Raw genomic sequence first — 26942 nt, forward strand, 5'->3', positions numbered from 1 at the left:
AAAGGAACACAGCATTTCAGAAAAAGAACATCATACCAACAGTAAAATATGGTGGTGGTAGTGTGATGGTCTGGGGTTGTTTTGCTGCTTCAGGACCTGGAAGGCTTGCTGTGATAGATGGAACCATGAATTCTACTGTCTACCAAAAAATCCTGAAGGAGAATGTCCGGCCATCTGTTCATCAACTCAAGCTGAAGCGATCTTGGGTGCTGCAACAGGACAATGACCCAAAACACACCAGCAAATCCACCTCTGAATGGCTGAAGAAAAACAAAATGAAGACTTTGGAGTGGCCTAGTCAAACTCCTGACCTGAATCCAATTGAGATGCTATGGCATGACCTTAAAAAGGCGGTTCATGCTAGAAAACCCTCAAATAAAGCTGAATTACAACAATTTTACAAAGATGAGTGGGCCAAAATTCCTCCAGAGCGCTGTAAAAGACTCATTGTAAGTTATCACAAACGCTTGATTGCAGTTATTGCTGCTAAGGGTGGCCCAACCAGTTATTAGGTTCAGGGGGCAATTACTTTTTCACACAGGGCCATGTAGGTTTGGATTTTTTTTTCTCCCTAAATAATAAAAACCACCATTTACAAACTGCATTTTGTGTTTACTTGTGTTATATTTGACTAATGGTTAAATGTGTTTGATGATCAGAAACATTTTGTGTGACAAACATGCAAAAGAATAAGAAATCAGGAAGGGGGCAAATAATTTTTCACACCACTGTATATATATATATATATATATATATATATATATATATATATATATATATATATATATATTGTCACGCTTGGGTCACAAAGTTGCACAGGAGCACTCATGGTTTACTAAGAGACAAAAACTAGAGAAGTTATTTGTAAGTTAAGTAACATGTATTGTTTTCTTTACAACAACAACATTTATTTATACAGCAGGGTTTCATACAAATTATGTAGCTCAACGTGCTTTACAAGATGAAGAAAGAAAAAAGAAAAATGCAAAAATGAGATTAGGCAATACTAAGTACCAAAAAATAAAGTAAAGTCCGATGGCCAGGAGGACAGAAAAAACAAAAAAAAAAAACTGGAGGAAAAAAAAAACAAAATCTGCAGGGGTTCCAAGGCCACAAGACCACACAGCCCCCACTGGGCATATACTGTATATCTTCTTCTATAATACGCTACCTTGGCTGTTCGTTTGTCTGTCCAGGATTTGAAATCACCTGTAGCTCGCAAACCGTTTCACCTATTGACTTGAAATTCGGTACACATATACTACGTGATGTCCACTATCCGCTTTCAGGGTGATAATTTTATTACTCTTTTTATTTTTATTTTATTTTGTTGTAGAATAAACTCTGGGCAGCGGGCAGCAGAGCAGCCGTGCGGCGCATATGTACGGGCGCCGTTCTCATTTCCTACCAGCTTCGTTAATCATTCTTGAGGCAGATTGAAGACTTAAGTGCCAGACTAAGTGAAAGGTTAAAGAAAACGTACTAAGTAATTGCAACACAAAAACTAACTTAATCAGTTTTAACGTGAAAAGATGCCAACGAAAGAGAAGCACCGGGCCATTAGGGTGGAGTAAAGAAGAGCTGCTTAGGAAGCAGCAAGCACATCAACCTCTGAGCAAACGAATGCTAAACGTACAGAGAAAGAGGATGAAAACTAGGAATGCTCAAGTCAAGTGTATTCGTGCAGTGCGCCGTTACTGGTATTTATATATTTGTTTAAAAAATGATATTGACTAAATAGTAACCGTGCTAGGGCAACTAAACTGATATACATGCATGTGCATTCTAATGCCATGACTCAATTGTGATTTTCTCCTCACTTTTTAAGTCAAAAGCCATCATGAGAAAAATTATACGAAAGAAGACAATGTGCATTCTTATCTAGTAGCCTGTGAACAGGAAGGATCCACCCAGATAAAAAGTCTTTGTGAAATTTGCACTTCTAATATGAGTACTAAAACCACATATGAAGAAAAAATTCTTGTTATTAAAAACATTAAACTATACAACAACAAACAATTCAACTAGCTAACTTACCTCTATAGCTTCTTTTCAAAGAATATGCTTTTGTAACATTGCTGTTTATTTTTAGGTCTACACCGCCACCTGCTGCCTTTTTATTTTACTTTTTATTTTATTTTACTTTTTTATTTATATTTTATTTTTTATCTTTGTTAAAAATCCAGAACATCTCTAATAATAATAATAATAATAATAATAATAATACTTTTACTTATATAGTGCCTTTCTCATGGTCAGTGTCTCTGAATAATCAAATCGTTTTATATTACTACAAAGCAAATCTAACATCCAAAAATATCTAACTGCACTGTAAAAAATGTTAAATTCACAGTAAGAAAAACTGCCAGCTGAGGTTGCCAGAATTTGTCCATAAAAACACAGTGACAAACTTTTTAGGTCTATGGTATAACTTGTTGAAGCTGTATATTATTTAGTAAATATATATGTCTGTTTTACCTGCATTTTTTATCACTCTTTAATATTGTTTCTTTATCAGTATGCTGCTGCTGGAGTATGTGAATTTTCCCTTGGGATAAATCAAGTATCTATCTATCTATCTATCTATCTATCTATCTATCTATCTATCTATCTATCTATCTATCTATCTATCTATCTATCTATCTATCTATCTATCTATCTATTTTTTTGTTTGCAGCACATTACAATAGAAATGTAAGCAGAAATGCACATTGTAAAAAAATTGCCAGTCATTTAACCATCAAAAAAGCTCTCAGAAGCACGAGTTTGCCTCAATACAATAAAAGCAATCAATAATTAAAATTCTATTTTAATTAATATTAAACTAGTTTGCACTTTAATTATTATTAAACGAGTTACATAAAAGTCTATTTGTTTAATAGTTTAGATAGATAGATAGATAGATAGATAGATAGATAGATAGATAGATAGATAGATAGATAGATAGATAGATAGATAGATAGATAGATAGATAGATAGATACTTTATTAATCCCAATGGGAAATTCACATTCTTTAGCAGCAGCATACTGATACAATAAATAATATTAAATTAAAGAATGATAACAATGCAGGTGAAAAAAACAGAAGAACAGACAATAACTATGTATAATGTTGAATGTTAACGTTTACCCCTCTGGGTGAAATTAAAGAGTCGCATAGTTTGGGGGAGAAACGATCTCCTCAATCTGTCAGTGGAGCAGGACAGTGACAGCAGTCTGTCGCTGAAGCTGCTCTTCTGTCTGGAGATGATACTATTAAGTGGATGCAGTGGATTCTCCATAATTGATAGGAGCCTGCTGAGCACCCTTCGCTCTGCCACAGATGTTAAACTGTCCAGCTCCATGCCAACAATAGAGCCTGCCTTCCTCACCAGTTTGTCCAGGCGTGAGGCGTCTTTCCTCTTAATGCTGCCTCCCCAGCACACCACTGCGTAGATGTAGAAGATGTAGAAGAGTTTAATCACCATCTACAATATTACAATATTACAATATTACAATATTAGTCAACATGCTGTCAGCTTGACATGTTGTGCCATTAATTTTAATATATTGAAAAGAATTCAAAGTTTAGTGAAGTTATGTCATGTTGTCTGGGGGAGAAGAAACGTTTGCTATTCTGGTGTAAGGTGTGCTGCAGGTTTGCCAGTTTATTGAAATCAACTCGCCATAAATCAGCTTCCATGACATCAAAAAACCTTTATTACTTGCGGAAAAATACGTTTTCTAGCTCAGTTTAAGTTTTAATCCCCACGATGTAAAGGTGTGTGGGTCAAATTTAGAAATTGTTCCCATGAAAAAAAACAGAAAATATTGGATAAATTCTGAAAAACTGCATCATACTCTACTGTATGTGGTAACCACACAAACCTATTTTACTTCAGGTACATGTTAAGTAAAAGTAATATTGAAGAAACAGCTACATAAAGCCAGTATGTGTGATCATTTTCAGTTAAGTTAATATAATGTAGCTGCAATGTAATCATTGTTTTAAGCAATTATTGTATTGCAGATTTTTTTCACTGTAAAAATATACAGTTTGTGTAATGTATTTTTACAGGATTTTTACAGTGTATCAAATCAGATAGGAGTAATAATTCTAACACCTTATTCTGCATAAAGAATTGTGTGTACTATGTATATAGTAAGGAGACGCAAGAAACGTCAAAAACAGTTGGGGCACCTTAGTGATCCCTGCATATTGTAATGGTCAAAACAAAAAAAGAAAAAAGATGGTGGTAATCAAAGCTGTCTTGCTCAAATGTGAGCCTTCTTGAGACTGCCCCAAGATGATGTTAGAGCCAGTTATGACATGTACATAAGGGCTGAGGAAACCAAAAATGATGTCAGACATGGAAGAGCTGTCAATCATCCTTTCTACAGAGGGGGAACAAGAAAAGACATTAAACAACACTGCCACCCTCTGGCTTGGAGTGTAACAATTATTAAATTATTAATTGAGCTCTGAGGTTGTCTTCTGAATGCACACTTGTGATAAGGTATATATAAATATATATGGTGATGTAAACCGGGGCATCAGCGAGCCCCAAACCCCTAAACACAATCACACCAAGTCTTGGGTTCAAGTAAAGGAAGGTTTATTAAACAATTCCTCCTCAAAGTAACAAAAGCACAAATAAACAAGCTTTCTCTCTCCACAATAGCTCTCACCACCTTACTGCCCTCCTCGAGTTCAGTGTTGCCCTCTGTCCTCTCAGCTCCAACTTGCCTGGGTAAGGGAGTGCAGTTCCTTTTATTAAGAACCTGGGAGTAGTTCCAGTGCCAGGGTCACTGCCCAATGGAAGCACTTCTGGGTCATGTGACAGTCCATTATAATAGGGAGCTTGTCTCCCTGCAGCGCCTTCTTGAATGCTGAGGGAGTAAAAAGCCCCCAGTGACATCTTCATTATCCAGTAGGCTATGTGTCCATCTCTTTTGGTTTTTCCTTCTGGGACTGGTCCCCTTCTCCTCCCCAGCCGAGATGCCCGTCCAGCACATGTATATATATATATATATACTAGCTGTGTAAACCCGTGCTGTAAAAATTGTCAGAAAAAAAAACTGAAATGTAGAGATAACAACAACATCATTTATTTATATAGCACATTTTCATACAAAAAGTAGCTCAAAGTGCTTTACATAATGAAGAAAAGAAAAATAAAAGACAAAATAAGAAATTAAAATAAGGCAACATTAGTTAACATAGAAAAGGAGTAAGGTCCGATGGCCAGGGTAGACAGAAAAAACAAAAAAACAAAAAAAAACTCCAGAAAGCTGGAGAAAAAAATAAAATCTGTAGGGGTTCCAGGCCACGAGACCGCCCAGTCCCCTCTGGGCATTCTACCTAACATAAATGAAATAGTCCTCTTTGTAGTTAGGGTTCTCACGGAGTCACTTGATGCTGATGGTCATACAGACTTCTGGCTTTTAATCCATCCATCATTGTTGGAACATCACGGTGCTACACACCTCTTTTCCACATGTTAGGAAGGTTGGTTGTTTGTCTGTAGTTGCTAAGAATATTCTCAACCACATATGGCAGTGTCTTTCTTCAGTTTCTACCAGCCCCAGTAGGAAATCATCAATGATGTGTCTGATTTGAGGACCCACTAAAATGCCTTCCTTAATCTTAGCAACAGTGGAAACATCTGTCTGAAATATCAACATCTTTCACGTTCCTTGTTCAATGCTTCCATAAAATTTTTTATCAGTTCAAGTTTTATATGAAGAGATGGCAAAAATATCTTTGTTGGGTCAACAAGAGGTTTTATGTTTCACACTTTCCTACCCTGCTTACAGAGCAGCTGCTTGTTTTTAATGTAACAAGATTCTTCAATATGGCAGTCCCATTCACAAATGAAACAACAGTACTTCATATATCCAAGCTGTACTTCTAGTAGCAGGGCCACTACTTTTAGACTACCACAGATGTTCCAGTTGCAGTAGTTGTACTTGATATGCATACTTATATTGTGAGAGGAAATCACCATACTGAGCGATTTCAGCAAAATGGTATATGATAAGGAAATGTATAGGTGATTTTTTGTGATAAGCAGCCCATAACCAATAAGATACACCCCAATGAGTTCAGGAAGCAAAGTCTTTGTTGTCCAGTTTAACTGACCCTGTTAACTGCACAACTCTCTCGGCAGTCTGTGTTGTCACTGTTTCCCCATACTATGATATGGGGTAACCATAGGAAGCCTGATTTGTAAAATGGGAAGTAATTGTCTAACTTAGAAACTTATTTGATATGGCTCATGTTTCAGTCTAATGGTGTTTGTAACTGCTTCCTATTTCATTACTTGTTCTGAAATGTAACTTACAGTGGAGTAGAAAAGTTGAGATGTTGATGTGAAGTTCATCCAAGATTTTACAGTTGAAGAAATTTGCCTCATTTATCAGGTCAGGGTAAGCAGACAACTGAGTGTTCAAATTGTAAGGGTGCCATTACTCTGAAAATGTTTCATTGAAGGTTCTTCATGAAAACTACACCAAAATTGACTGGCCCGATTGCATGTAGATTGCTTGGCCAAATGTAACCTTACAGGATGTTTAAACCCACATCATGGCAGAGCATGTACTAATTATCCCGTAGTAAGGTGAGATGAGGCAAGGAATCAGAGAAGAGGTCAGGGTTGTGAGAGAGAAAGACACAGGAGATGAGAAAGGGAGTGCTTTGGTGGTACTTTGGAACGGGGTAAGTGGGTGAGCCACCGCACCTGATTGACCAAGATTCAAGACTTGTTTAGGAATGCTTAGAGAGTAAGGTCTTCTTTCACCATTGCATGTTTAATCTCCTTAGTGTTAGACCCGAGCATCACTCGGGCTGTAAAAACAGGGCTGAAAGCATTAGTCCCGAATGTCACTCGGGCAACTGTGTAGACGCATCTCACATAAGACCCTTTGGTTATAAAAGGGCCAATAGTGTTAGTGCAGAGCATTATTCAGACAACAGTATAGGTATGTCTTGCGTAAGTGTCAGGGCCGAGCTTTACCTGGGTAACAGTGTTGATGCATCTTCTCATGGCTTCATATTGGCATCTCAAAAAGAACGGCTCTCATCAACAGTGATGACAAAAAAGAAGAATAACTCTAGTGACCGAGTTTGAGGAGTGGGTGATCGTGCCCTTAGTGAAAGTGAAAATAACGTTCATCAGTCATACTCACACCATGGCAGATGAGGGAAAGGTGTTGGGATAGTGGAAATGTCATTACGCATCTTTCTTCTTGCTTTCTAGACAGTGAGAGGAACTTTACCATAGAGGGGCTAATGGTTGACCAGGGGAGGATAACACTGAAACCATCAGCAGTGGATGTGATGTACATCTGCTACAACTACTATTGAAGGAGAGCATCGTGACTGTAAATATCATATACTGTATACTCATGTATAAGTCGGGTCTTGAAACCTGAAAAATCAATCATAAAATCAGGCCCCGACTTGTGTGCCCATTCAAAAATTTATTTATTTTTTTTTTATATCTTCTTGCCTCCTCCAATCTCACATCAATTTCTCAGGCACATCAAAGTTTGTTGCAGCAGCACAGTTACCAATTTCTTTCACTACTTCAACGACATTTAATTTAAAACCAGTTTCATATTTTCTTCTGATTGAACGCTCCATTGTAGATAAGGGATGCTCTTACGATAAAGGTGTATGAGGGTGTGAGATACAAAAAACACAAAACAGTGGAAACGTTGCTTCAGGATAGTTCGGGTATTATTGTACTGTGTGGTCACATAGGCACAATAGAGAGAGAGAGAGAGGTTAGGAGTACACGCTGATACAGCGCATCGCCACATCCACATAGAAGAAAAAGGCAGTGTGCTTCGTGGTTACCCTCTCAGGTGGGCGTTAGCATATCACAATCTCTTGGACCAATAGCGTGAGTTTTCCACATTCGACTTACACGACCGACATTATAGAATACCAGAAATTATACTGTAAAATCAACTCCCGACTTATCCACGGGAAAACTTACCTGCGAGTATATACGGTACTTCTGGATTGCAAATCAAGTGGAGTGTGAGATACAGTAAGTTCAGTCCATTTGGTTCATCTGACTGATCAGCCTTTCTCATTTAATGAAGATAGTTGTCTACTAAAGCTTCCATGTCAGTTCCATCGGCTGGCAAGAGTTCAGTGCTTGATCCCCACTTACTGATTAGACAACGGTGCTGTGTTCATGGAATGCCATACCTTGTTAAGCTGTGTAGGTAGGCTACACTTTACTATCTTAAAAGTACAGCCTGCTTTAATAATTATACAGGTAGGGTAATCATTACCATGAAAATATATAAATGAATATTTGTGTGCTGGTATGTTTGCTTAAGTTATATTGTGAAATGTAGATAAAATCAGTAATGCTGCTTTACTTTGCTTACAGTACTAACTTTTTAGTAAGACCATTCAGTTATTAACCATTCCCCATTTTCAAAAATATTATAGATTTATACTGTAGCATTTTTTCTCAGCATACAACATTTTCAGTACATCAAACCAAGCATAGTGCAGCCATGTAAAGCACTGAAAACAGTGTTAGTGAGAACCCATCTTTGTGTGGGCATATGTGTCTATCCGCTATGGGTGGAAAGCAGAGTAACCAGTTTCGGGGTTGGTTTCATTATATATCTGGATGTACCTGACAGGACACGCCTGCATAAGAAAATTAATTTTGACAAAGAGTTGAGCAAATGAAACAAGCTTACTATTGCACCAGTGATTATAAAATACCACTAACGGCGCACTACATGATAATGTGCAGTGAATACACTTGACTTGAGCATTCCTAGTTTTCATTCTCTTTCTCTGTATGTTTAGCATTCATTTGCTCAGAGGTTGATGAGCTTGCTGCTTCCTGAGCAGCTCTTCTTTGAGTTAAAACTGATTAAGTCAGTGTTTGTGTTGCAATTACTTAGCACGTTTTTCTTAATTTTTCACTTAAGCTGGCACTTAAGTCTTCAATCTGCCTCAAGAGTGATTTAAGATATGGAAAGGTAGTGGAAGTGATGGCTAAGGTGGTAGGAATGAGAACGGTGCCGTATGCATGTGCCGCACGGCCACCCTGCTGTCCGCTGCTGAGAGTTGATTCTACAATAAAATCTCTCTATTATAAAAAAAAATCCTGCAAAGCGACGAAAGTGATCTTCTCGGAAGTTCTCAGAAGACATTTAAAAGACCCACGAGACAAAAGAGACTTGCCACGGAGTGTCTTGCGGGGACCATAAACATGAGACTTGGTGCCAAGAGATTGTCCCAGGGCCATCGTGCAGGGATGTGGAACATGAGATTCTTGCAAGACACGCCCTACTTACATAAGATATCATATAACAGCACACCCATCTTAAAACAGTCAGTAGTAAAGCACGTAGTACACACATATCATGTGCTCTCAGCACATATAAAGCGTATAAGGACAATACGGAGAATAGAGACCCAAAGGCGTTGGAGAGAAAAAAAGGCAGATACGAGATTATGAAAGCAGTGGAATTTGAAAGTATTGAAGTGTCCCAGCCAGGTTGAGACCTTTTTGGTTTTAAGTGACTGTTCAGTCCGATTGAGGGAGGGCGGACTACAGCAAAGAAGACTGATAGTGGGGTATTGATTGATGCGGTAAGGGGGGGGGCGAGACCCAGGGGAGGAGGGGTTGGAGAGGGTGCTAGAAAGTTGTGTTTGGGGTTAGGAAGTCGGCGACTGTTCAAGTAAAACGTTTGTGACACTTTATCATGTCAATCGCTACAGTATCTATGAGAATCTGTGGTCCCGGAACAGTTAAAGCAACGACAAGTTGAATTTCAAAGAATACACAATTCAGTCAGGTGTATATTGATGATCATGGAGAAGGGATGCAAAGGAGATCGTGATATGTCATTCGTGTTAAAATGTTTACAGTTTACCTTGAGAATAGCTTTTGCTATAACAATCAATAAATCACAGGGACAAACATCAGAAAAAGACAGATTATTTATTAGAGAAGCAGAAACAATATTCACTCACAGGCAGTTATACGTTGTTTTGTCACAATGTGTCTCCAAAAAATATTGTTTTTAATGAGGCTTTAAAGTAGAAGTGCAAATAATGAAATTGAAACAATTCCAAAGAAAAAAAAATTTTAAATTGTATATCCGATTAACCAAACACAGGGGTTGGCGAACGAAGCAAGCAGGGGGCAAAGCCTCCTAGTAAAATAAAAATAAAAAGAGGAATAACCTTGGAGGTCAATCATCACCCTGGAAGCATATAGTAGACATCACATAGTATAGGCCTATGTGTACCTCATTTCAGGTCAATAGGTCAAACGATTTGCAAGCTACAGGTGATTTAAAATCCTGGACAGACAAACGAACAGCCACGGTAGCATTTTATATATAAAGATTAATAGTGAAAAGCTAAGCTAGATATTGAAGGACACTGGAGCAACTGGTCAGTCACCAGACAATAGGTTCTGGACAAATGTACTGTATATGCATTTGGATATTTGAATTTTAGAACAGAACTTAGAAGTAGCTGTGTTGATATGGTTATCACAGATAAATGTGTCGATTCTCTTCTGGCCCCTCTAAGGAAACAGAGTCAGTCAAAGATGAAGGCCTACTTGGGTTGTCTGCCTGTACTTGATTTGTCTGTTTGAAACCAAATCAGTGGTAGCTAATGGCCAAACATAGTCCTAAAGCAATGTTAAAGGAGGAACAAAGCAGGATAAACCTGACTTCACTTACCTTGAAAAACCCATGCAAACTCGAGTCTAATGTTACAGCTATAAAACAGTAGGCTAATTGGGCCAGAAGGATGCATTATTTTGGGCTTTCCTGGTTTTGGGACAACTCTTCTCCTGTATATGTGTCAGTCTTGGAAAATTATTTGTAAAACTTTCGGTTGATACTAGGACACATTCCACTATTATCAACTCCCTTCACTTGGACCCACGCGATATACAAGAAGAAATATAGTGAAAGATTATGGTTGTACACAGCTATACCAAAGTTTACAGTACAATAGAGGTACTTCTTATGCATAAAGACCTTATAAGGGGCTTACAGGAGGCAGTTATACCCAGTGCACCTCTGGTGACTGCCTTCTAAACAGTCTATTTTGATTTAGGTCAGTCGTGCTATTTATAAATCTCACAGACCTTCATTTGCCTCATTAAAATAAAGCTGTCACCAGACAGATACTAGCATCACATTATGCCTCAAATATTTTACTGATGGGCTTCAGCATAAATATCAATTAGGCTTGTCCATCTAGTAGTAACAAAAAAAATAATTTCTAATGGACAGGGACTCCACTGATTCATAATTAAACACTTAATTCTGAAATGTAAATGAATTATTACAATAATTGTTGGTGTCTGTGCATACCGAGAACAGTTTTCATGCTATGATTTTTAATTTCCCATTAACATTTATGAGGATATTCAATTTTTACAGCTTCTGTGACACCACTAGCTTTCTTACCATCGCATTTGTTGCTGGGGGACATGGTCTCCATTGCTGTGTGCACATCATTATGTGACTATCAGACTCACCAACTCTCTGAGACTGCTTTACTTTGTTTGATGCAGGGTCACTGCTGGTCACTAATTAAAAACAGGTCACTATTTAAGAAAAGGGTTAGAATTAAAACCTGCAGCCAGGTGCCATATGGGATAGACAGGCATCCCGACAAGGAGAGGGGAAGGTTCCTTACCCAGACAGGAAGCTCCAAGTGGATGGACAGGCGTCCAGGCCAGAAGTGTTTTCAGGACCTTTCCTGGCTGGAATAAAATAGAAGGACAGGGAAAGACTGTCTCCTGGGGATGTTTATTCCCCCAATATGCTAGATGGCAGCTTCCCTCTGACAGAGCTCCCATTCATACTACCACAGGGCATCTTGGGACATGTAGTCTCAGAGAACAACCCTTTTGGGGTGTCTGGGAGCTGTCAGAAGGATTTATAAGAAAGGACTCGAAGAATGTTCCTCCTAACCCAGAAAAGATCTCAGGCTGTAGTGATTTGACACTGGAAGCAATCCCGGGTAATGAGATAAATGGAGCCATCTGGCCTCACCCAGGTGAGCCAGAGACAGATGGAAGGTGGAAAACGCTTGCCTGGAAGAGAGATAGAGGATTTATTTTGAAAGAAAGTCTGTTGAAGGTGAATTGAAACCTGTATAAAGTATTGAATTTAAATGAACTGTTTTTATTGAAGCCTTTTGACTGTGTGATTGCACTTGTGTTTTGGGTTTGAGGAGCTTCAGTGGTCTCTAGTGGCCCTAGGAGTAATTTGTGATAACAGTGAAATTTATCAAAGGTGCTACACTGCCAAATCATTGCAAGAACAAATCAAGAATCCTAAAAGAAACCCAGAGCATGATCATGTGATTGACAGACCTAACATGAATCCTCGCATATTTGACAAAAATGTTAGATAGCTTTCCAAACTTAATGGCAAATATAACACATAGTGATAGTGCCAATTTGATTTGGGAATGGTTTGTTACATTAAGACTTAAACAAGTCACTATTGATATAGGAAACAAGATTACTGGTTTGCATAAGAGAAATAAACTGCGGTGGGCTGGCACCCTGCCCAGGGTTTGTTTCCTGCCTTGTGCCCTGTGTTGGCTGGGATTGGCTCCAGCAGACCCCCGTGACCCTGTAGTTAGGATATAGCGGGTTGGGTAATGGATGGATGGATAAGAGAAATAAAACGAGCTGGAAAAAATCTACTGCAGCCACACTGCAAGCCAATGTTTTTAAACTTACAAAGAAGTGGGCAGAAAAACTGAAAAAGAACAAACTCAAAGCTAGTGGCCAAGTCAGAGTCAAGTTGGAGCAAAAACATCCATCCATCCACCCTCTTCCGCTTATCCGAGATTGGGTCGCGGGGGCAGCAACTTGAGCAGAGATACCCAGACTTCCCTCTCCCCGGCCACTTCTTCTAGCTCTTTCAGGAGAATCCCAAGGTGTTCCCAGGACAGCCGAGAGACATAGTCCGTCCAGCAGGCCCTGGGTTTTACCCGGAGCCTCCTCCCGGTTAGACATGCCCGGAACACCTCACCAGGGAGGCATCCTAATCAGATGCCCGAACCGACTCATCTGACTCCTCTCGATGCGGAGGAGCAGCGGCTCTACTCTGAGCCCCTCCCAGATGACTGAGCTTCTCACACTATCTTTAAGGGAAAGCCCAGACACCCTGCGGAGGAAACTCATTTCAGCCGTTTGTATTCGCGATCTCGTTCTTTCGGTCACTACCCATAGCTCATGACCATAGGTGAGGGTAGGAACATAGATCGACTGGTAAATTGAGAGCTTTGCCTTGTGGCTCAGCTCCTTTTTCACCACGACAGACCGATGCAGAGCCCACATCACTGTGGATGCCGCACCAATCCGCCTGTCGATCTCAAACTCCATTCTTCCCTCACTCGTGAACAAGATCCCGAGATACTTGAACTCCTCCACTTGGGGCAGGATCTCACTCCCAACCCTGAGAGGGCATTCCACCGTTTTTCAGCTGAGGACCATGGTCTCGGATTTGGGGGTGCTGATTCCCATCCCAGCCGCTTCACACTCAGCTGCGAACCGATCCAGAGAGAGCTGAAGATCATGGCCTGATGAAGCAAACAGGACAACATCATCTGCAAAAAGCAGTGACCCAATCCTGAGTCCACCAAACTGAACCCCCTCAACGCCCTGGCTGCGCCTAGAAATTCTGTCCATAAAAGTTATGAACAGAATCGGTGACAAAGGGCAGCCCTGGCAGAGTCCAACTCTCACTGGAAATGGGTTCAACTTACTCCTGGCAATGCGGACCAAGCTCTGACACCGATCGTACAGGGACCAAACAGCCCTTATCAGGGGGTTCGGTACACCATACTCTCGGAGTACCCCCCACAGGATTCCCCGAGGGACACGGTCGATCGCCTTTTCCAAGTCCACAAAACACATGTAGACTGGTTGGGCAAACGCCCATCCACCCTCCAGGACCCTGCTAAGGGTGTAGAGTTGGTCCACTGTTCCGTTCCAGGACGAAAACCACACTGTTCCTCCTGAATCCGAGGTTCGACAATCCGATGGACCCTCCTCTCCAGGACCCCCGAATAGACTTTTCCAGGGAGGCTGAGGAGTGTGATCCCTCTGTAGTTGGAACACACCTTCCACCACCCTGGTCTGCCAATCCAGAGGCACTGTCCCTGATGTTCATGCGATGTTGCAGAGGCGTGTCAACCAAGACAGTCCTACAACATCCAGAGCCTTGAGGAACTCCGGGCGTATCTCATCCACCCCCGAGGCCCAAGCTGTGCGTCGAGGTGAGTCTGACTATATCTAGCCGGAACCTCTCGACCTCGCGCACTAGCTCAGGCTTCTTCCCCTTCAGAGAGGTGACATTCCACGTCCCAAGAGCCAGCATCTGTAGCCGAGGATCAGATCGCCAAGGTCCCCGCCTTTGGCCACCACCCAACTCACACTGCACCCGACCTCCTTGGCCACTCCCATAGGTGGTGAGCCCATGGGAGCAAAAACATACAGTCTTTAATTCTTGAACACCTTAGGATGTTATGGAGTTTAAGTCTGTTGTAGGCAGTAGTCTCTGGCACTTGTGACATACATCATGCTTCTAGCACAAAGGAGTGCATGTATTTTAATTTTTCTCATCTTATTTTAATTCATCTGTTTTGTTAAAAGTTTTTTGTTTAATGTTGAATTTCCTTTTGGTAATGAATAACAACAAATAAAATATCAAGTTTTTCCATACACAATCACCTAATTCATGGCTTCTTTAACCTGTTTGTGATCATCATTACATCCATCCATCCATCCATTTTCCAACCCGCTGAATCCGAACACAGGGTCACGGGGGTCTGCTGGAGCCAATCCCAGCCAACACAGGGCACAAGGCAGGAACCAATCCTGGGCAGGGTGCCAACCCACCACAGGACACACACAAACACCAATCACACACTAGGGCCAATTTAAAATCGCCAATCCACCTAACCAGCATGTCTTTGGACTGTGGGAGGAAACCGGAGCACCCGGAGGAAACCCACGCAGACACGGGGAGAACATGCAAACTCCACGCAGGGAGGGCCCAGGAAGCGAACCCGGGTCCCCAGGTCTCCCAACTGCGAGGCAGCAGCGCTACCCACTGCGCCACCGTGCCGCTCATCATTACATAGTTTCTTAAAAAACTGAAAAATAAAAATCATATTCATGTGAGTTCACAAATTTGTATTATTATATCATACAGAGTACATGGTAGCAACTGGCATAGTGCAGGTAACCTTTGATTTCAATATAAATCAAGATACAAGACAAAACGTGCACAATTAAACAAAAACATTAATTAATAAATACTGCGGTGCAATAAAATTCTATTAAACATTTGGATGCTCTTTATCTATGAAGCTACAATTGGTTGTATCTGTTACAGTACATTATGTTCATGTAATAAGTTTATTTCCATCTTTGTTAGATTGAATAATTTTGTGTACTTTTATTATCATATAGAGTTTGCAGTTGGGCTAAGGTATTTTTAATATCTTCTAAGCAATTTTGAAAAAATAAAAATTGTTAAAATTCACCATTATGCAAGGCTGATTTTCTGAGGTTCATTTTTCCCTAACACACTAAAACAACCTGGGCAGAATTTTCCTTTCTTCGGATTATTAGCATTGACATTCCTTCTGTTCCGTGAATGATGCTTTCCATGCTGTAAAGAAAATAACGACACATCTTGGCTTTAAAATGTGCTTGTATATTATAACACACTGCATAAAAATTACCTGCTGAAAGGCTGTAATGTAGCAGTAGTAATAGTAGTAGTAGTTTTCTCATTTGTACAGATCACAGTGAAATTCTTACTTGCATGTCCAACATTCAACATGTCGCCACTCACCAGCATCATGGTAAATATTGTCAAACAATTAAACTTGGTGACTGTTTTGCGGCACATACTGTGAGAGCACAGGAAAACTACACAGTGACTAACAGATGTTTGATTTTCATTTCATTTACTCTATGAGAATATGAGTGACGATCAATGACACAACTACTGAGCAGGAAAGAAACTAAGAGGTTAGCGAGAGATCTTTTTGTGATTAAAGCTGTTATGTACACAGTGAAGGTCTGCATCTCATTACTATGAGAGTGAAAGGAACAGGAGAAGAAAAGAGGCGTTAATGTTAAAGGGCTAAGCCAACCCAGAATCAGAAACGAGCAGGGGTTATGTAGCAGAAGACTAATAAACTTTAGCGAGCAAACCTTTTGAGGACAAGTGAAAGAATACAGTGGGGTTTCAAAAGCCAAACTAATGAGAATGTCATCAACCAAAAATATACACAAAATTTATTTTGATGTGTTTTGTTTTTCTTTTTCCAAATTATCCCATGACAAGCATGCACTATCGTTGTCTTAAACAGTCAAATGGTGTCACACATAACCGATGGTCACAAGATGGTAATATGCCAGCAAGCAACATGGCTGCCACCATAAGATAACTCATTAACATGGCAATGCAAACAATAAAAAGGGTCTCAAAATGTCAGAGAAATTATATCATCATCAAAAAGAATCATACAAAATCCAAAACAAAACGAATTATATGTTCCAACAACTAAAAATAATACGATTCACAATAAAGGCATAGTGTTTGTGATATTCAGGGATCAGAATTTGAAATAAGTAGGCCTTCATTTGTTACTTTATGAATCTCTTTTTGTTCTCCTCTTGATTAACCACATCTTGTGTTTTTTATTTAGATAGATTTGGTCTAAAAATAGTATTTTTTTAGACTTAAAGTGACACACAACAACTACACAACGGTTGCCTCTTGACATTTATCCCAAATGAATGAAATTGGGCATTTTGCACTTTTGACTTTTTTTTTTTCTAATAATGAATTTCCTCCCACTGTCTTAAGACAAGTTGTGAATTTACTGATGACATTTCGTGGTATGACTTGCATGTGTCTGCGTGGTCCTTTCACAGAGCGGTGTGGCCGTGCCCATTGAAATCAGATGGGCTACAGTTAGTTGGAAATGTACAACTGAATTAAATGTGAAAATAGAATGAAGGTAAAGGTAAATCTGTTACCTTTCGGTGTTCTTTACACTCTTTTTTACCATGACATTCTTGCTGCTCAATAAAAGCTGGTTTAATGTGGTTTGTTCCAGATAAAGTTATTAAGTAATCAAAATCGGTTCTTTTCCTTCGCTGATGAACCTGAAATAAAATAACAAATAAATAAAAAAGCTTCATTTCTCTATGCGTCTAATATGAACCATGGATTTTACCACAACATTTCTTTTGCATGTACCATATAATTAGATTCTGCTCCAATCTGTGCCCTTTGAACAGGTTCACTGTCAAGAACACTATTCAGCTTTATGAATGTTGGCCAAGGCCATACGTTCCAAGTAGATTTGGTGATAGTAAACTCAAAGAATGGACTCATTTTACAATTTTTCAACACCCTCAATCACGGACCTCATTTGACACAGAGCAGAATTTGTTAACCTCACCTCTTAACTAGAAGGACTTGCGTTGTGAAAATGCAAGGCAACATGCTGTCCACCAGATCTCACTTACATTGAGAAGACAGGGACCAAAAACGTCCAAAAGCGTATGGTAAGTCGCTTTTTGGTAGGATGACAAAGCATTAATATTTCCATATTTAGGAAGAGCCATGTCTGTTTATTTTGTCCTAATATTGCTGGCATAGGAAAGGGTCTAAAATTTGTGCTCTTCAATGACCTTTTCATGGAGCTACTTGGAGTGTCCTTTTGTCTTCATTGTGTAGTTTAGGCCTCCATATTGACTCACCACACGTTGGACCTTCCACATCCAGGTGCAGTTATGCTACAATCAACTGAAACCCCCTGATTACAGAAAGGTGGTCTTCAGTGAAGTAATTCTGAACTTCTAAAAACAGTTGGCTGCACCAGTAATGATTTTGGTGTATCATATTAAATGGAGTCAATACTTAATGTAATCAGCTATTTTGTGTTTCAGATTTGTCATTAATTTACACCACTTTCCAGAGATCTGTTTTCACTTTGACAGTCAAAAAATCCACTGTAATGCAATGTTGTGTAACAATGATGTAAGGAAACTTTCAAGGGGTGAATACTTTTTATAAGAACTGTGTGGCTTTAAAATGTGCTTGTATATTATAACACACTGCATAAAAATTACCTGCTGAAAGGCTGTAATGTAGCAGTAGTAATAGTAGTAGTAGTTTTCTCATTTGTACAGATCACAGTGAAATTCTTACTTGCATGTCCAACATTCAACATGTCGCCACTCACCAGCATCATGGTAAATATTGTCAAACAATTAAACTTGGTGACTGTTTTGCGGCACATACTGTGAGAGCACAGGAAAACTACACAGTGACTAACAGATGTTTGATTTTCATTTCATTTACTCTATGAGAATATGAGTGACGATCAATGACACAACTACTGACCCTGCCCCTTCCTGTCATTTAAGATGAAAAAACAGGAAGTGGGTCATCATTTGTTCAACCACCTTGCTAGAGAACATCTTTATGACAAGAATAATTTCAACAAGAGCTGTTAAGTGCAATCTGCTTTTGGTAATTTAACAGGGTCTCTATTTAAAACGAAAAACTTGGATATGTTGTTTGCACTTTTTTTTTTGTTTAGTTTCCTCTAGGAAGTAATATACTATACGTTTATGATGCAATTAAGAGTTACATTTACAATACCCTCATTCACCTCAATTTTTATTCATTCAGAATGATACATAAAAATGCTTTAATGGAAAGCACATGTCTATGTAAGAAAGATTTCCCACAATTTATGAAGACTGTTCTGGATCAGCTCAGTTCAGCACAGTGGCACATTAAGGAGACCTGGGTTCTCGTTTAAGGTACCCACTGCAGAGGGTTTGCATATTCTCTCATGGTCCATGTTGGTACTCTGGTTACCTCTCACAGTCCAAATAAGTACAGGTAAGGTGGACTGGTGGTGCTAAATTGGCCCTTGTGTGTATGTGTATTTCTGTGTGTTCACCCTGCAATGGTCTGGTGTCCTGTCTAGGGACTGTTCCTGCCTTGGACCCTAAGTTGACTGGGATAAGCTCCAATTTCCCCATGACCCTACCCTGGATTAAGTGGATTTAGAAAATTGATGAATGTTATGGATCAGCCAGTGTTCTCACCATGGCTAAAGTTAATGTAGGAAGCATTTAATGTTTTTAGATAGATAGATAGTACTTTACATATCCATCCATCCATTTTCCAACCCGCTGAATCCAAACACAGGGCCACGGGGGTCTGCTGGAGCCAATCCCAGCCAACACAGGGCACAAGGCAGGGAACCAATCCCGGGCAGGGTGCCAACCCACCGCAGGACACACACAAACACACCCACACACCAAGCACACACTAGGGCCAATTTAGAATCGCCAATCCACCTAACCTGCATGTCTTTGGACTGTGGGAGGAAACCGGAGCGCCCGGAGGAAACCCATGCAGACACGGGGAGAACATGCAAACTCCACGCAGGGAAGACCCGGGAAGCGAACCCAGGTCCCCAGATCTCCCAACTGCGAGGCAGCAGCGCTACCCACTGTGCCACCGTGCCGCCCACTTTACATATCTCCAATGCTAAATTAAATTTTTTACCATTGTCTATTATGTTACGAGTATATCATTAGTTCTGTTTCTTGTTCTCTTTTATGTAAAAATATTTTTCTTTGATTATGTTTTTTTAATTATTTAAAGTATAACTACTGTGTTTCTATGAGTGGTATAGTATTCTGCTCTGTCCCTTGTACTATGTGGGTGGAGCCCCAAGAGGTGAGGCCACGCTGATGTCACAGCTGAAGGACCGCCCCTCATCCTTTATCTGTCAAAGCTGGCAGCAGATTCCTCAATGCTCCATTGAAGTTCTTTTGAGTGCATTAACAGACTATCAGATTTTTCTGGTTTATTGGGGATTTTGATTCTACTTTTGGTTTTGATATCTGGATTGTGTATTGGCACGTGTTCACCTCGGATTGCTTTGTGGGAAATTCCTTTTTGCAATTTTTATTCCTTTTGAGATTTTCTGAGTAAATATTCTGCTCTGTGACTTGTCCTTTCTAGTCAAACGTTTTATGGTTCCTTTCCTTAAAAGGCATTTATTGTGATTTTTTTTTTAATTTTAGAGTTTTGTTTGGAACTTTGGAAGTTATTTCCTTATATTGGGACTATGGACTCAGAAGGTCAGACTGCTTGAGGTGAGGCTATTTCTAGGTAGGGCTTGTGGAGCTTTTAGAAGGCCTTGCACCCTCTTGGCTATAGAAGAACACTCAAATTATAACAGAGCACTTTGTGATTTAGAAAGGAGCACTAGAATCTCCAAAACAATTAACAGTGTCAATTGTCAATTTACTATCAAAAAAGCAAATTTACCTTGGAATGTTATAGTAATTGAGAATTTAAATTATCAGAACATAAAGAGGGAAAATGCCATAAATTGTGGAACACAGGATAAGGAGCTCACAGAATGAGTCAATAACTGCTTTAACCCAGCAAATCAAAACATCAGATAGAGAAGTCTGTCTACAAAAATGACATTCTGTAACAATCAAGAGAGAATTCAGAATATTGAAATAGCTGAAGAATTGATAAGTCAAGTCAGTGGTTAAATTTAATATAAGGCACTTTTGGGCAAATGTAGGAAACTTTTAATGAAAGAAAGTTGGCTGTTTAAAGTATACAGACAGCTGAATAATAGTTTAGTAATTTTAAAGGTATATTGTGTAAAATACAGGGCAAGTTCAATTCATCATTTAATAGCATTAGGAAATGTAAAAGAAATTCTTGTTGAATTGAGTAAAATGAAATGTAAAAATGACATTGTTAAAGAAAAGCTGTTGTATGAGGCAGACAAGACACAGAACTCCAGTACTGAGCTTATGAACACATGATAGTTAAAACTGACAAAAGACAACTTGAGAAGCACATGGCGAAATTGCAAAAGTCGAACCAAAAAGTTTCTTTTGGTATTTTAGCAGCAGAGGGGGAAAAAAAAGTTAATAAAAAACAGTTGTGAACCAGCAGGGGGCTGGTAGTCCATGGAAATCCCTCTAACAGTACAGTACTGGAACATATTTTCACATACCTTTTCATGATGGCCATAATGTGCATCTGTGGCTTCTTTATGCTCCTCTTTATGCTCCTCTTTATGCTCTTTCCTCTCGTTGCATTTATGGCAAGTCCAGCTTGGTGACTTATTCATGTAAAGAGAAAGTAAACAAACAAAGTAAAATATCATCAGATTGGAGTTTTTGAATTTACGTCACTTTAGTCACTTTTTTGGAGGGTATCTGGAACTGTTAACAATAATCTAGCAGAGGTGTCTTCTTCAATTTGGCCGGAAGTCACTCATTTTTGCACAGAGTAGTGTAGTGAATGGGCCATTGGTAACCACAAGCTAACTGGTTCAAACTTAAACTCTGACTATAAACAAGTAAACTAGCCTGATTGTGATTCAATTCTAAAAGAGTTTTTTTAGCAATTGTGATGTACTATATCTTGATTTTGTAAGTAGCTTTGGGTAGGGCTGTCAAATAATTGCTGACTCCAGTATCAGCATTAAGTTACCAAGTATTAATTGACCCAAACCTCAATCTGGGCTTGTCATATTGGTCTTGGTTCTGCAGTGAATCTGTGCCAATGTCTTAGACCTTCTTCAAAAATAAAAGGCACCTTAAAGGGGTGGTGAAGGAATGGCTGTAGCCACCATTCAAAAAATACAGGCGACCCCACTGGGCACTCCACAGGCCACTACTGTTTGCACCCATTGAAAAGTCTGATAAACTGACTGAGAAGAAACTTTTCAGGCACTGGCCGAGGTATTACTGGTTACATTTCAAGAGGCCACATTTCCTTCGCTCTCACGTCCTCCCCCACTACTCGCTTCGCAGTGCTGGGAGTGCTGCTGTTGAAAATGATGAACAGTTCTTCCGCGAGGATGGTTGTGCTGAAGTGATTTTGTTTGAATGTGGTTTCTTATGACTCTAACTACAGCTATAAAAGAGATATAGTAAGTATCGTAACATTAATTTAGCCAGCAAGTCAGTTAATGCTTGTAGGCAGTATGTAAAGTAGCTGTATTTAACGTTAATTATATTTTCAGAAAAAGGCATAGTAACAGAAGAGTAAAGCTGTAATGAGCCCTTTTAACCAGCATGGAGTGTGTATGTGTGAGTGAGTGAGTGAGTGAGTGAGTGAGTGAGTGAGTGAGTGAGTGAGTGAGTGAGTGAGTGAGTGAGTGAGTGAGTGAGTGAGTGAGAGTAAGCGAATGGGTGACTGTTTGACAGAGAGGGTGATGTACACAGATGTGAAAGAAAAATTAACTGCTTGCAAGCTACTTAGGGTTAGTAACTGACAAAGCTGTTTTGCTATAACAGCAGGTTATTCATATAGGCGTCTGTCATAAGACAGTGCACTATGCTGACCTAGGACAATTTCCAGTTTCTTTAGCAGGGGATCATGGAACTGCACTTCTGGACTCCACTTCCCATGAACCCCTGAGGGTGTCCAGGCTGGGACGCCTCCACCAGACTAATGCCCCCTAACATATAGGGGATGGAACTGCTCCTGGCCTCTGTGTCCTGCTCATTCATCCCCTGGTATATTCCAACTTGGAAGGAGGTCATGCCATCATTCACCCATGATGCCCATCTGTCCTTCATGGCACTCATACTGTTTATTGTTTATATCTCCTGTTGCATTTTTTTTTATACTCTGAAAATAGTTTCTAGTCTCCATACCCTTTATTGGATTAAGTGAGTTTGAGAATAAGAATAACTATTTATATTTAAAAGTCTTAATATTCAAAATACAAGACTAAACTTAAAGCAGCCAGACGTCTTCTGTGACAAGTGGCATTTGGATCTTTATTATACTGAGCAGCAGTCAAGCATTCAGATTTCTTCATTTATCTTAATAACATCAATTTAAATGTTTCTGTTTTTCAGGGCTTTCATTTCCATATCTAATATGTGCAGATTTTTCCCATTTTGATTTCAGACTTTGTTTCTTCTGGTTCAGATCTTCAAAATGCAAATCGAATAAATAAGATAAAAAAATACAGCCTTGGCGGAACACACTTCTTTAATAATTTTTAACAACCCATTTTGTTTTTCCTTATTCAATGCTAACTGTTGCTGTCTTGTTTTCTTACACAATATTCCATGGTTGGATGCCAAACCAAGGACACAGTGAAAAAACAACATCTAGTAATCGGAAAGATTACAGTTTCTCAAAAAAAAAGGTTGGCTGCATAAGTAGAAGAGATGCCCTGCAAACAACAAAATATCTGGCTAATATTGGATGATGCCACGCTTACAACTAGCGAAGAATGTTAGACCAAGTGAAAGGCTACACATTTGGCAATGGATGGTGAGGGGCGCAGGGATGGCACACAACATGGTATGGGCCCAGCATGTTTTAAAGAGTAGTCTACGCTGGTATCATAATAATAAAGGTCAACAAAGGATTCCTACCTGGAACTTAGATAGAACAATGGAACCCTGGTGCAGTTTAGATAGATAGATAGATAGATAGATAGATAGATAGATAGATAGATAGATAGATAGATAGATAGATAGATAGATAGATAGATAGATAGATAGATAGATAGATAGATAGATATGGAGGTCATGTGGTCTGGAGTTGCTTAGGAAGCCTGGCTTTTTTATTTAGAATTAAGATTAAGATTACGAGTGCAGAGTTATTGGGGTCACCTGAAGGAGTTCTGCTGAAACTGCTTCAGGACTTCCTAACTCCAAAATAAATGACTCTGGCTGGAAGTTGAGATTGAACTCAACCTGAGCCAGAACACACACTGAGTCCCGAGATAGAGGGCAAAGGCTCACTGGTGGAAAGGATAGAAGGAAGGAGAGGAGATGAGCAGAAAAGAAACTATGAGGTTAGTGAGAGATCTTTTTGTGATTAAAGCTGCTATGTACACAGTGAAGGTCTGCGTCTCATTACTATGAGAGTGAAAGGAACAGGAGAAGAAAAGAGGCGTTAATGTTAAAGGGCTAAGCCAACCCAGAATCAGAAACGAGCAGGGGTTATGTAGCAGAAGACTAATAAACTTTAGCGAGCAAACCTTTTGAGGACAAGTGAAAGAATACAGTGGGGTTTCAAAAGCCAAACTAATGAGAATGTCATCAACGAAAAATATACACAAAGTTTATTTTGATGTGTTTTGTTTTTCTTTTTCCAAATTATCCCATGACAAGCATGCACTATCGCTGTCTTAAACAGTCAAATGGTGTCACACATAACCGATGGTCACAAGATGGTAATATGCCAGCAAGCAACATGGCTGCCACCATACGATAACTCATTAACATGGCAATGCAAACAATAAAAAGGGTCTCAAAATGTCAGAGAAATTATATCATCATCAAAAAGAATCATACAAAATCCAAAACAAAACGAATTATATGTTCCAACAACTAAAAATAATACGATTCACAATAAAGGCATAGTGTTTGTGATATTCAGGGATCAGAATTTGAAATAAGTAGGCCTTCATTTGTTACTTTATGAATCTCTTTTTGTTCTCCTCTTGATTAACCACATCTTGTGTTTTTTATTTAGATAGATTTGGTCTAAAAATAGTATTTTTTTAGACTTAAAGTGACACACAACAACTACACAATGGTTGCCTCTTGACATTTATCCCAAATGAATGAAATTGGGCATTTTGCACTTTTGACTTTTTTTTTTTCTAATAATGAATTTCCTCCCACTGTCTTAAGACAAGTTGTGAATTTACTGATGACATTTCGTGGTATGACTTGCATGTGTCTGCGTGGTCCTTTCACAGAGCGGTGTGGCCGTGCCCATTGAAATCAGATGGGCTACAGTTAGTTGGAAATGTACAACTGAATTAAATGTGAAAATAGAATGAAGGTAAAGGTAAATCTGTTACCTTTCGGTGTTCTTTACACTCTTTTTTACCATGACGTTCTTGCTGCTCAATAAAAGCTGGTTTAATGTGGTTTGTTCCAGATAGAGTTATTAAGTAATCAAAATCGGTTCTTTTCCTTCGCTGATGAACCTGAAACAAAATAACAAATAAATAAAAAAGCTTCATTTCTCTATGCGTCTAATATGAACCATGGATTTTACCACAACATTTCTTTTGCATGTACCATATAATTAGATTCTGCTCCAACCTGTGCCCTTTGAACAGGTTCACTGTCAAGAACACTATTCAGCTTTATGAATGTTGGCCAAGGCCATACGTTCCAAGTAGATTTGGTGATAGTAAACTCAAAGAATGGACTCATTTTACAATTTTTCAACACCCTCAATCACGGACCTCATTTGACACAGAGCAGAATTTGTTAACCTCACCTCTTAACTAGAAGGACTTGCGTTGTGAAAATGCAGGGCAACATGCTGTCCACCAGATCTCACTTACATTGAGAAGACAGGGACCAAAAACGTCCAAAAGCGTATGGTAAGTCGCTTTTTGGTAGGATGACAAAGCATTAATATTTCCATATTTAGGAAGAGCCATGTCTGTTTATTTTGTCCTAATATTGCTGGCATAGGAAAGGGTCTAAAATTTGTGCTCTTCAATGACCTTTTCATGGAGCTACTTGGAGTGTTCTTTTGTCTTCATTGTGTAGTTTAGGCCTCCATATTGACTCACCACACGTTGGACCTTCCACATCCAGGTGCAGTTATGCTACAATCAACTGAAACCCCCTGATTACAGAAAGGTGGTCTTCAGTGAAGTAATTCTGAACTTCTAAAAACAGTTGGCTGCACCAGTAATGATTTTGGTGTATCATATTAAATGGAGTCAATACTTAATTTAATCAGCTATTTTGTGTTTCAGATTTGTCATTAATTTACACCACTTTCCAGAGATCTGTTTTCACTTTGACAGTCAAAAAATCCACTGTAATGCAATGTTGTGTAACAATGATGTAAGGAAACTTTCAAGGGGTGAATACTTTTTATAGGAACTGTATTTAAGACAGCAGCCACTATCATCAGCATCCACGTTTGTGGATTACATTAAAAAAAAACTCTTGGTACAATAGTGAGTAAAAAAATGATATAAGGAGTTGGAACTTTTTGTATGATGTTCAACTTTTGCTTTCTGGTTTAAAATTTAGCTGAAATGTTTGGTATCTTTTAACCTCCTGATTTGGACGTTTGCTTAGTTTTGGCTTTTCTTTCTTTCTTTCTTTCTTTCTTTCTTTCTTTCTTTCTTTCTTTCTTTCTTTCTTTCTTTCTTTCTTTCTTTCTTTCTTTCTTTCTTTCTTTCTTTTAGTTCTTGTGACTGTAATCTCTTTTCCATTTCCTAGTTGTAGCTGAACATGTATGGCTGATCTGTTTGTGAATCGCCAGTAGTGTCTAGAAGAACTTTAAAAACAAGTATCTTACCTTGACTGGTAAACAAATGACGAGATTTCACTTCTTATAGAAGATGCATGCAGATTAGCTCTGCATTCCACAAATTTGACAGTAGCTTACCCAAAGGTTGACTATCACAAGACAGAAATTCCAACCTGTTGTCAGAGCTGGTGTCCAAGAACAGATCATTAGGTTATAAAGGCAATGCATGCTTGATCTTACAGTGACAACCCTATTTTGTCAGGTATTTGAACCCAGAAGAGGTGACTGAAGCAGAAGAAAATTATTAATCCCTACAAATGTCTGAAACCACATGAATGAACACCCTATTGATGGATGTTGTCACACATGCTCATCAGAGAGTTACCATCCAGGTTTGTCCAAGGTATGCAATACCACTGTGTCATCTTAGTTTGCCTCCTAAGTACTGAAAAACCACCCAGTGAGGGCAAAGACTCCACCCCTTTTGGCCCCAAGACCATACAAGCCCAGCCGCCCAGAAGGTGGTGTCACTTGTTGACAAGAGCAGGAAAGACCGCGTTCCTCCAAGCCTTAA

At 39.3% G+C, this 26942-nt stretch overlaps 1 protein-coding gene across 13 annotated transcripts in view; it reads right to left on the reverse strand.

Moving 5' to 3' along the window:
* Window positions 1–15195: 15195 nt before the first annotated feature.
* LOC114653647 (repetin-like) overlaps window positions 15196–26942 on the reverse strand; it is a 77345-nt gene continuing 65598 nt past the window's right edge. For 10 of the 13 annotated variants that reach the window (XM_028804076.2, XM_028804078.2, XM_028804079.2 and 7 more), the window contains 4 exons: window positions 24945–25073; window positions 21114–21221; window positions 17074–17202; window positions 15196–15691 (listed from right to left, as the gene is read on the reverse strand). In XM_028804076.2, the coding sequence (XP_028659909.1) occupies window positions 15566–15691; window positions 17074–17202; window positions 21114–21221; window positions 24945–25073 (492 nt within the window). In that variant the 3' untranslated portion in view covers window positions 15196–15565. The remainder of the gene's footprint in view (window positions 15692–17073; window positions 17203–21113; window positions 21222–24944; window positions 25074–26942) is intronic. The other 3 variants (XM_028804081.2, XM_051929342.1, XM_051929341.1) reach the window with 3 other exon arrangements.

The sequence above is a fragment of the Erpetoichthys calabaricus genome, chromosome 6, assembly GCF_900747795.2.
Source record: "Erpetoichthys calabaricus chromosome 6, fErpCal1.3, whole genome shotgun sequence".
NCBI lineage: Eukaryota > Metazoa > Chordata > Cladistia > Polypteriformes > Polypteridae > Erpetoichthys > Erpetoichthys calabaricus.